The sequence below is a fragment of the Carassius gibelio genome, chromosome A17 (assembly GCF_023724105.1).
Source record: "Carassius gibelio isolate Cgi1373 ecotype wild population from Czech Republic chromosome A17, carGib1.2-hapl.c, whole genome shotgun sequence".
Taxonomy (NCBI): Eukaryota; Metazoa; Chordata; class Actinopteri; order Cypriniformes; family Cyprinidae; genus Carassius; species Carassius gibelio.
Window position 1 is genome coordinate 14,160,430 of NC_068387.1, and position 11,575 is coordinate 14,172,004.

An 11,575-nucleotide genomic window follows, 5' to 3' on the forward strand; every position below is an offset into this window, starting at 1 on the left:
CGATCTCTTGAACATTGTTATGTAAAAACTAAGTGATAGAATTATTATTATTTTAGGTGAACTTTCCTTTAACTCTTTGAGCATACCTGACACTGGTTTTCTTGTCCAAAAACAGATTAAAAGACTACAAATAAAATTGTTAAAATAAATAATATTTTTGTTTTATTACATGACTCTTTCCTAACCATTATCTATAAACACATTTAAGTGCAAGCCACACGTTCTAATTTGATGATAACTCTACCACTTTGACTTTTAGGAAGCAGTGCGGTGGGTAATGGCGTGCAGCAAAACAGATAAATTTGCTATAGTGGGAGACCATTGTTGCTGATGCATTAATGCTTTCCACTAAACTAGTCCACAAGTACAGAGTGCCAGCTGATGCAACTGCCTCTGGTTGCCTAGAGTTGTTTTTCATGCACATTGATTTTCTAGACAAACGCTGCTTCGACGGTAGATCTGGGGGAAATAATTAGCCTGTTTGTTGTATGCAGAAGTTTGAATTTCTGCCTTGAAGAGGAACTGACGTTAGCTAAAGCAGGTCAATCAGAGAGAGAAAGAGAGAGAGAGCGAACGAGCGAGAGAGAGAGAGAGCTAACGCTAGATCAGCCGCACTGCTAGCACTGCAGCCGTGTGTGCTTTCATCTGCCTCCAAAGCTAAACTTCACTTATTAACACGACTGGGGGAAATATTATGCATTTGATGCACCTTTTTAATTGTTCGTAACTCTGTATTGCCAGTTTGGGGAGTTTGCATCAGTGCAGGACTGTGTTATTTGTTTCAGATCAGTTGAGCTGAGTTAGCTTAGCTATAGCGAGCAGCCAGCGAGCCCAAGTTCCTTCAAGCACCTTCGCGTTTCGCTGTCACGATGCCTGCGATGTTAGAGAAGGGCACGGTTGAGATATCGGGGAAAAGAAGGGGTAGAAACTCTGTGAATAATCCGACCAAAAGTTTTACTTCAAATGGGAACAGCAACAATTCATGGGAGGAAGGAAGTTCGGGTTCCTCAAGTGATGACGAGCACGGTAAGTCATGGTGGTAGCCTCGGTCGCTCTTCACAAGTTCATACACTTCTGATGAATGCAATCATTTCATCTTATTTGTTCTTTTGTCACTCACAAGGTGCAGGCGGGATGCGAGTTGGACCGCAGTATCAGGCAGTTGTTCCCGATTATGATACCGGTTTGTGAATTTTGAGTGTTGGAAGGTTCATTGACAACACAGGGTGGATGGCGTGATAGCCTCAAACACTGTCCGGAACAGTTTGTCCGTTCAGTGCACTTCGTGTTCAGCAAGAATAGAATTGTTATTTTTTTGTCTCGCTGGCAACCTACATTGAAAGTGGTCTGTTGTAGTTATGAAAAAGATGCTAAAACAAAAACAAAGATATAAATTTTAGGTGGTTGACTAATGTTTGAAACTCGAGGTGATGATAATGAGCACCTGATGTGTCAATCATTGACTGTATATTTGTTAAGAGAACAGTATTCATCAGGCATATTTTTTTTCTTCATTCTGATTTGACTTAAGTTCAATCAAATTTATACATTTCATTCTTACCCAAATATAAAAAGATGATTATTATTTTCTTTTTTTTTATTATTTATTAAAGGGGTCATATGATGCGATATAAATTTTGCCTTTCTCTTTGGAGTGCTACAAGCTCTTGGTGCATAAAGAAGATCTGTTAAGTTGCAAAGTCTAAAATCTCAAATCCAAAGAGATATTCTTTATAAGAGTATAAAAGTCAGCCACACCCTCTTAAAACACCTTGTTTAAACACGCCTCCACACATCTACATCACTATGTGGGAAGATTTGCATAACACCGCTCATATATTCATGGAAAGAAAGAAAGTGTAACTTTTATTCTCACTGTTGCCATGTGGAGAGCTGTGTGTCTCATTGTGAAAGTGAAACTACTTAGTTTGGCCTTCCAAAAGAGGACACAACTAGAAATCAGTGGTTAAGTTATATTTACAACACTATTCAAGAACAGTTCAACCCAAATATACAGAGGTGTGCAGTGCATTTTACTGAGGATGAGGACTCTTTCCTGAACCAGTAGCCTACAATGTGTCTGTGGCACAATGACTAGGGGTGGACGATATGAAAAAAAATATATCACAATTTTTTTTTTTTTTTTTTTAATATCACGATTTTATCAAAATTCTTTGTCATGTTGGTTTTACTATTTTTCAAGTTGTTTGAGCATTACAGCCAAACTAATTTCCCTATTATAAAGACAAAGCTTTTCAAGGTAACAAAAACAAAAAAGAATGGAAGATATAAAGGCCAAAGAGGGCAAAGATAAAAATCTTTGTTCTTATTTTTTAATAACAAAGATAAAAGAATGACAAATATACACATTACAACTACACCTAATATACAAATAAAACAAACTGTGCTTTATTTTCAGGTACAATAGGTGTATTTAGCAGGAGTATTCAAGAAATTGAATGAACAAACATAAAAATATAAACCGATTCCTAAAGCAACTGTATTTCTTCAGTCAAGAGCAGTTAGTGTTTTTACACTTTGTGTTTTGTTGTTTTATTTACGTTAGAGGAATAGTTCACCCCCCAAAAAAAATTCAGCTGTCTGTCCATTCTTTCATAGTGTTTTAGATTTATACCACCATTTTCTCACTCAAGTTGTTTTAAACCTGAATGAGTTTCTTTCTTCTTCTGAACATAAATGCTATTTTGAGGAACCTGGAAAACCAAACCGTTGCTGGTCCACAGTGACTTTCATGGACCAGCAACTGTTTGGTTACCCGCATTCTTCAAAATATATTCTTTTGTATTCAGCACAAAAAACAAAAACAAAATTAATACAGGTTTGGGATAACATGACAGTGAGTAAATAAGCACAGGTCAGGTCAGCGCGCGAATGAAACATTTAAAAGCACATGCAAATAATGAGAGAGTAACTGTACTGCTGAGTTAACACTGCTGTGAATGCATGTGTTGTTGAACAATATACGATGGTCAAAAACCACAATCAAAAATCATGATATCGCACACCCCTAGTCCCAACTTTGCAAGGACAGTCTGGCACTTCTGACTCACAGCCTGTAAGTAAGTTTTTCATATTTAAAGAATTAGCCACTGATGATTCAAACACAATTTTTTAGTAGTGTAGAGTAGCGCTTGTTGTTTGTCATTTCTCCGATCACAAATGCAGACATGGTTTTATGTTTATGTGGCGCGATATGCAATGCGTAAAAATACAGTATAAGTCATTATAATCAGTGTTGGGTAAGTTACTTTCAGAAAGTAATTACTGTTAGTAATTAATTGTATTTAAATTACTTTATTAATTACTCTGTCTGAAAAGTAACTTAATTTCTCAGTAAGTAATTATTTAAAATTATTCAAATTGCTAATTGGACTACATCTTAAAATCCCTATAAACCTACATAGAAATTAAACTCTTTATTCTTTCAATTTGAGAAAAATCTTAAGAAAAGTTAATCAATACATTTCAGTTTGACAAGATGTTCAGGCAAAGCCCAACTAGTAAAATCCACACAGGTTTATGTAAAAATAGTACGTTAACTAATGTAGGTAAGAATAAATTACGTAAATAATTTTCTCTGCTGAATAAAGATGTGTTAGATCGTGCTGTTCTTATGATGTAAATTCCTCATAGTAGGACTTCTTTCAAAAACTATGAAAATTAGACAAATCTTGAGTTTTTTTTAATTTTATTATCTATTTTTTAGATGAGGGTGTTTGCGCTCAGGTGACTGCATATAATGAGCCCAGATACGGAAAAGACTGTACCTTGCTTTAGTTTCATAAGGATTACATAATCAGAGAATATTCGCTTTCGATTTGAATTCATTCATTTAAAAGTAGACACTTCAAGCTATCAGATACGGTAAAGACTGTGCCACGCTTTAGTTTTATATGGATTACATAATCGGAGAATAATCACTTTTGATTTGAATTCGTTCATTTAAAAGTAGACGCAAGCTTTCTATAGACACTTCTCTCACGCCTCTGTGTCAAATATTCGCTGAGTTTGTGATGTGTAGAAAGTTGCTCTAGGAGACCTAGACGGCAGAAAGTACACCGTTTGGTTTGTTTATTTAGCAGAAGCACAATGTTTTGTTGTTATTGTCAGTGTACACAAATAAAAGTAGCCCCTTTTTAGATTTGATTGATTTGTTGCATTTAAGGTTTCTCTGTGAATCAAGAAAAACTGAAAGTGAACGAGCTGGCTTGCAGAGGGCTAAAGACGCTGCATTCAATTTTATTTTTAGACAGGAAATTTAGATTTCAAATTCAATACTGATTTTAAAACTGTTGAACTTATTTACTGTATGTAATGCAAGTACTTTATAAATAACTAATTAACTTACCTAAAAATTAGCAGTAATCCCTTGACTTTTTCAGTAGATAAATAATTTAATTACAGTAACGCTTTGCACCCAACACTGATTAAAATCAGTAATTATGTCCCCAATGGATGCAACAAATGCCTCGTTTGTAATGGGTTTTATTGTTTTTTTGTCTCATCGTCCTTGGAGACTGCATCACAGTGTGTTATGGGCCATAACATTTCTGCACATGCTTGAGGCATTCGGCCAATCACAAAGCACTGGATAGCTGTCCAATCAGAGCACACCTAGCTTTTTTATAACAATGAGCTTTGTATAAATCTAAGCATTTCAGAAAGGCGGGGCAAAGAGGAGCAACAATAATGAACATCATGTGGAAAATAATGTGTTTTTTGAACCTTAAACCGCATAAACACATTTCATTAAACCAAATACACAAAATAATGTTATTTTTAGCAACGCCATATGACCCCTTTAAAATCTTTGTAGAAAAGGGCTTTCAGAAAAAAATTATATTAGTAGTAACAGTCATTTGAACTCCAAAGAGATTGGATGCGTTATTGTTTAATCCACTAATCTCTCTCTCTCTCTCTCTCTCTCTCTCTCTCTCTCTCTCTCTCTCTGTCTCTGTCTCTGTCTCTCTCTCATCAGAGGTAGCTAAGGCAAGCCATGAGAGAGATAATCTGGGAATGCTGGTGTGGTTTCCAAATCCAAGTATACCAGAGGCCAAATGTAAGTCATTTTTGATGATGTTTATTGGCTCTATAAATATGACAAGAGTTAATGCTGTTTTTTAATTAAATATTGGCTATTAACGTATACAGGGCTTAAAGTCCTTCTGCACCATGCCAGATTTCCGGCATGCAGCGTTTGGCTGCTGGAAAAAATAATACTTTTTGAGTCCATGCATTCGCCTACCAGTGGTATGAGAGGAGCAGCCTTTACTCTCAACCAAACTTACATTACTAGCCAATCAGAATATTTTGCTCTTATAAACACGAGATGCCCACAATGGTATCTAACTGCAGAGTCACAGCCCTGATGAATGGAGAAGCGTGACAAAAAGCATGTGAGGCGCAGTGGTCAAAGATGACCATCTAGCGCATATTTACATAGAATAACTTTGTAAACAGCTCAGAGTAATCATATCATCTCAATAAGAACCATATGATTGCCAGAACAAATTTACCGTGATTTTTTAAATGGTCCTATTCACACAGGATCTATATATATATATATATATATATATATATATATATATATATAAAACTATATTAGCAGTAATTTACCAGTAAAGACTGTATGTGTTAAAGGGGCTAAACTTTTCCTCTGTATATGCTGTGAATGTGAATGAACATTAATCAGTGTGCATTATCTCACTAGAAACCTTTGCCAACACAGGAGAATACGTCAACCTATGTCTAAATGCCATGCCAAGACTTCATTTTTAAATGTTGGCTTGAATCAAGCATTCAAAAGCATTGAAGACTATAATATAGTATATCATTTTATTGTATTAGATATGCCATTCAGTCTATAAAGAAATGTATTTTATGTGTGAAATAAAATGTGTGTTTTTAATTTAGACTTATTTAATATTGAGTTATGTTCTGATGATTTTCTTCTTCTTCTTGTCGTTGCAGTGGATGAGTATATTGCAATAGCCAAAGAAAAACATGGGTACAATATGGAGCAGGTAAAATGGTTATGTTTGAAATCTATACTTGTTTTTTTGCAGTGAAAATAATGAACTCGAAAGTTTAGGAAACAAGATATTTTGTAGACACTGTAGGCACAATCAGACATTTTCAATACTCTTTTGATGTAACCTGTTGTAACCCACAAAAAAGGTAGGCTATTCTTTACTGCATTAGTTGTATGTTTTAGAGTGTCAAACACAAGTCTAACATTTTCAAGTTTTTTTCCCACATTCAAATCATGGCTTTTTGTATGTAACAGGCATTGGGCATGCTGTTTTGGCACAAACACAACATTGAAAAATCTTTGGCAGATCTCCCCAACTTCACCCCATTTCCAGATGAGTGGACAGTTGAAGACAAGGTGCTGTTTGAACAGGGTTTCAGCTTTCATGGAAAGACGTTTCACCGCATCCAGCAGATGGTAAGTTTGATGGTTGAACCCACTCTCACTATTAAAATAAAACATGCACTTGAGAGAAGCAGCATCTTCACATATTGAAGTGACAACCAATCATAAGGAGCCTCAGAATCCAGCTTATTAAGGAACGGTCACTGGTGCATATGAAGATCAAATGGATTCTGTCAAGTCCTACATTTTAATAAAATTAAATAATGATTTATCCTTATGATATGTCTGATTTTTCCATCAAAAACAAGTATTTTTTTGTTCCAGCTTCCAGACAAGTCAATTGCAAGCCTGGTTAGATTCTATTACTCATGGAAGAAAACGCGCAGCAAAACGAGTGTGATGGACCGCCATGCGCGCAAACAGAAGAGAGACAGAGAGGAGAGGTCAGCTATGGCTTGAAGATATTAATAGGATGTTTGCTATTTCCTTTTGTGTTTTCTCTGGTTTTAAAAGTCTTGATCAAAGATGAGTTGTGCTGTCATGGAATGCTAGCATGATCTGTTTTTAGAATATGTTGTCATTGTTGAAAAGGAAATGTCATATTTGAAACTTTTTTCATGTAGTGATGATGAAGGAGAAGAAAATAGTTCCAACTCTCCAAGGGATGCTGAATTAGAGCCAAATAAGGATGAGAAGAAAGAGGTAATATAAATGGACATATTTTTCTGCACATTATTGTGCCCAACTTTTTAGTTTTACATTTACATACTTATGTGACTTGTTTGGATTGAAATAAAACAATAAAATAAGTAACATTCTGGTAATACTTTAGGTTATGCTTTATTTTATGATTACCTTGTTATATTATAATTATTAGGGGCTGCCCCCAAATAGTCGACTAAACGTTAGTCGATATGAAGAGGGCTTGGTCGAATACATTTTCATTAGGTGGTTAGTCGCAAAAATAAAATCACGTGAAAAAATTACGCAATCAGGGGCTGCGCAGACATCAAAGCAACGAGAGATCAACGAGATCCCGTGCCTCGCGGTATACCAAAGCGCACTTGATGAGGAGGAGCATGCAAGAGAAGGATGAACTAAAAATGTACTTGGCAGATAAAACAAAGGTCGATTCGAGACCATTGGCATGGTGGCAAAAAAAATAACATCGATATCCAAAGCTCGCTAAAGCAGCTAAGCGCCTCCACTGTATCCCTTCCCCATCCACTCCATCAGAGCGCATCTTTTCAAAGGCCGGCTTCATTGTGAACAAGTTGAGAAGCTCCCTTCTTCCCAACAATGTAGACAAGCTGGTGTTCCTCTCACATAATATGAAAAAAATTAAATCGAATTGAAAGCTTAGGTAAGAATGCTTAATTTTATTTTTATAGTGTTTCTGTTTGCTATCTGTTAGGCTATAAATATATACATATTATTTGTATTTATTAGTTTTCATATAATGCAGAAGTTGTTTTTTATTCTGTAAGAAAAATTAGTCTGATGTTTGCAATTTGCCATTTCAGGTCAAGACTCGTCGTCTTAATGGCAGTTTGCGGCTTTGCTCTGATATTTTTGATTATTAGTGTTCTTTAAATTATTTGTTCCACATTTTGTCTTAAATATAGTTGTTCTAAACAATTTAATCAAATACTTAGGCTGTTGATTTGTTTGCCGCCTTCTTTTTTTATTAAGTTTATGGCATTGTGCGATGTGCCATGTGCATTTATTAAATTGTTCGTTTTTGTTAATTTTCCTTTTGAACAATATTCAAATTATATTCATTTTCCACTGTAATTTTATACCAAACAGCGTTTTTGCTACAGTATTTATTTGTTTTGTTTTTGCCTTGTTTTGTACTAGGCCTAAGTTACTAATACGTTTATTTAATTTATTTTAAAGAACAAATTTGTTTATTTTATTCAAAACTGTTTTCTTTTTTTTTTGACATGTTACTGTTACAGTTTATATTTTTGATAATAAATTATTAAAATGCACAGGCAGTCTGATTGCTGTTTTTATGTTATAATTAGCCTATAACGTTCCGGCCACTGATTTTTGTGTGCGTAAGCGCTGTATACTTTAAACGCTTTACTATTCTGTTTTAAGCACTTCATTTTCATTTTGAACGCGCTAACATCATGCTTAGCATATTCTGTAATATGGAAGGGTTAAACTTCAACTTGGACTATACCTTTCCTTGTATATACGCAAGTTTTTATATTAATATCATAAAAGAACGATTATTCGACTAATTGCTAAAATGCAGGTGTGTTAGTGGACTAGGAATATCTTTAGTCGAGGTTAGCCCTAATAATTATTTAATTAAACATTTAAGTAGTGAGTAATACTGATGAACTACATGTACTTTACGATATGGTTAGGGTTAGGGTTAAAGGGTTGGTTCACCCAGAAATGAAAGTTGGGCTGTGTTTTACTTACCCCAGATTCATCCTATGTGTATTTGACTCTCTCCTTTCAGATGAATCCAGTCAGAGTTATATTAAAATTGTATTTGATCTTTCATGCTCTATCATTGCAGTCAGCATGTGTTGAATTGCTTCAGTCAGATTAGTGATTATTACATTTTGAATATGAATATTTTTCTTACAAAATGCATCGAGTCGCTATGGGAGGCCTTTGTTCACACAAGGAGCATGTAAGCATTTTTTTTTATTTTTTATTTTTTTTATTGAAGGCTTTTTATTACACTTCTTTTGGATTGAAGGAATGCAACACCCTCTGACTGCGTTTTTTATTTTTTTTATATATCTAAAAATATTTTTAGACAATTTTTAGACTTTTTTTTAAATGTAATTCTGACTGGATTTGTCATATATATATATATATATATATATATATATAAGTCATATACACCAAGGATGCCCCTAGGGTGAGTAAAACGCAGCCTAATTTCCTTATTTAGATGAACTAACCCTTGATTTAGGAATCATTTGTTGTTATTAGTATAGTAAGTACATGTAAACTGTAATAACCATATTACCATATCTTATTCAAATGTAATTTCAATTATTGCATATATCTTTTCATTTATTTAATTATTTCGAGTGTTTTTTATTTTTACTACTTACAGGATCTCAATAAAACAATATTTGATCTTTTTAAGGGAGCATCTGGACCTGAGAAACAAGATTCAAAACCTGCAGTTGTGCCGAAGGTACAATACTACATATATATGTACATATATATGTGTGTGTGTGTGTGTGTGTGTGTGTGTTATGTATGTATTTATAAAAAACAATCTGTTATTTTGTTCATGTGGAATGCTCATTGACTGTGCATATGTGAATGTCAATAAACATAATTGAAGTCGATCACAGATTTAACTAGCTCTGTGTTTTTGCTGTTTTTCTGCAGCCAGCGAATCTTGCAGAGAAGTCCATGCATGTTAAGAAGGAACCACAAGGAATTGCTGGAAGGAACCTAAACAGGGCGAAGAAGAAACCTCCTAAAGGAATGCATTTAAACTCTGATGATGTGGCGGCAATGTCTAGCAGCGGCCCAGCCGCAGTTAGTGTTCTGAGACAGCTGGATATGGAGCTCATTGCCATAAAACGACAGGTTAGCGTTTTATTACTTTTCAGTGATGTATTACTTTTACATCACTTTTTTTAACACATTTTTATTTGAGACTATCAACAGAACTAGATGTAAATCTGGCAGACAGTTTTAATGGTATGAGACAGTCTAAAACTGAAAAGTTTTAAATGATGCAAAAAAAACCCTAACCTCTTTTTACAGATTCAGAACATCAAACAGCACAATAGTGCCCTCAGAGAAAAACTGGACACAGGCGTCGATGAGTTTAAGCCAACTGAGGTAATAATATTCTCTAGAATTACTTTCCAGCACACTTATATCACAGAGGGCCGTATTTACCATTTTATGCATTTTATTCACAAAAGGGTATAAATGTGCTTTGTTTTCCTCAGGCTAATCAGAAATTTAATACCCGCTGGACTACAGAAGAGCAGCTGCTCGCAGTACAAGGTAATTTTGGCCACATTTCTCAAATGTTTGTGGGTCTTACTGGATAATGAAGGATTCTTTAAATAGGATGTTTTAAGCAGTGAAATTCTGGACAATCTTCTCATTCCTCTCTCAGCTATAAGGAAGTATGGACGGGATTTTCAAGCCATTTCTGATGTGATCGGTAACAAATCTGTGGTTCAAGTGAAAAACTTCTTTGTGAATTACCGCCGTCGTTTCAACCTGGATGAGGTACTGCAGGAGTGGGAAGCTGAGCACGGTGTGGAGGGACGCAAGGGTTTAGATGAAGAGAAGATGGAGGTGTCATCCGAAGAGGGAACCACCCCGGTGCCTTCAGAAAACCAGACAGAGGTCCGTCTCCCATCCCCAACTCTTAGTTAATGGACTTTTCCACCAAAATATGCTTTAGATTCCAGTCAGACTGGAAATTCTGATTCTAATTTAAGTATTTTGTCTTCATCTGGTTTTGTTTCATCATTGTCATTTGAGAATAATCAACAAATTATCATTTTCAGGAACCAGTGGCAATGGAAACACAGAACCCTTCAGTTTCCTGAGATCTCCAACCGCGGTCAGACGAACTCAGTTTAGTTAATATCGCAGTTGTGCGTAAGAGGCATTAAGGCTTCAATAGCCTCAAGTGAAGTCTCTTCGTAAAGGACATTCCTCCCCCCATCCCGCTCCCTCTAACTCCCACCCCCCTATTGACCCCAGGACTCTCACAGGTGCAACCGCAGAGGAGTGCAAACTTCTCAAACCTACTCTACAGAACTAGGATCATCACTGCCAACAGAAGTAGAGTTCCTGTCTGGTCTCTACCAATCTGGTGCTCCAACAGATATATTCTCCACAATCTGTAATTGGTCTGTTATGGGGGAATAAAACTCCCACATACACATCCCAACGTCATTGGACAGTGAATCAGTGAAATGAAAGATCTTTTGTCTGAAGGAGTTTAATGTCACTTGACCATCTCTCTTTCTTGATATATTCATAGGACTCTGACTTGGTCCTAGTCCAGCGTCTATTTCCATTTACGTTTTGTTACTGTAGCATATTATCTAGTTATATGATTTGTTATATTAAAATAGTTTTTTTTTTTTTTTTTGGGGGGGGGGGGGGGGGGGGGGGGGGGTTAGTTGATCTCTGGTTGGATTAAGCTATTTATTT

At 35.6% G+C, this 11,575-nt stretch overlaps 1 protein-coding gene across 3 annotated transcripts; it reads left to right on the forward strand.

Moving 5' to 3' along the window:
* Positions 1-262: 262 nt before the first annotated feature.
* On the forward strand, positions 263-11,309 carry LOC127933392 (REST corepressor 1). 3 transcript variants are annotated; one of them, XM_052530380.1, is made up of 13 exons: positions 263-1,026; positions 1,130-1,183; positions 5,000-5,080; positions 5,992-6,044; positions 6,308-6,469; positions 6,722-6,840; positions 7,021-7,099; positions 9,489-9,572; positions 9,773-9,976; positions 10,157-10,234; positions 10,348-10,405; positions 10,521-10,756; positions 10,921-11,309. In XM_052530380.1, exons 1-13 carry the CDS (start codon positions 870-872, stop codon positions 10,960-10,962), a joined length of 1,407 nt encoding a protein of 468 aa, XP_052386340.1. In that variant the 5' UTR covers positions 263-869; the 3' UTR covers positions 10,963-11,309. The 3 variants fall into 3 exon arrangements, with proteins under 3 accessions (XP_052386340.1, XP_052386339.1, XP_052386341.1); XM_052530379.1 differs by having other exon boundaries at positions 264-1,026; positions 1,124-1,183; XM_052530381.1 differs by having other exon boundaries at positions 273-1,026; positions 1,124-1,183; positions 9,522-9,572.
* The last annotated feature ends 266 nt before the right edge of the window (positions 11,310-11,575 follow it).

What these genes read in the sequence shown, in the direction of transcription:
- LOC127933392 (XM_052530379.1), top strand. Translation starts at nt 870, where the DNA reads ATGCCTGCGATGTTAGAGAAGGGCACGGTTGAGATATCGGGGAAAAGA. An exon ending in CTCAAGTGATGACGAGCACG is followed by an intron (nt 1,027 to 1,123) that starts GTAAGTCATGGT and finishes GTCACTCACAAG; the next exon opens with GTGCAGGCGGGATGCGAGTT. An exon ending in AAGAGAGACAGAGAGGAGAG is followed by an intron (nt 6,841 to 7,020) that starts GTCAGCTATGGC and finishes TTTTTCATGTAG; the next exon opens with TGATGATGAAGGAGAAGAAA.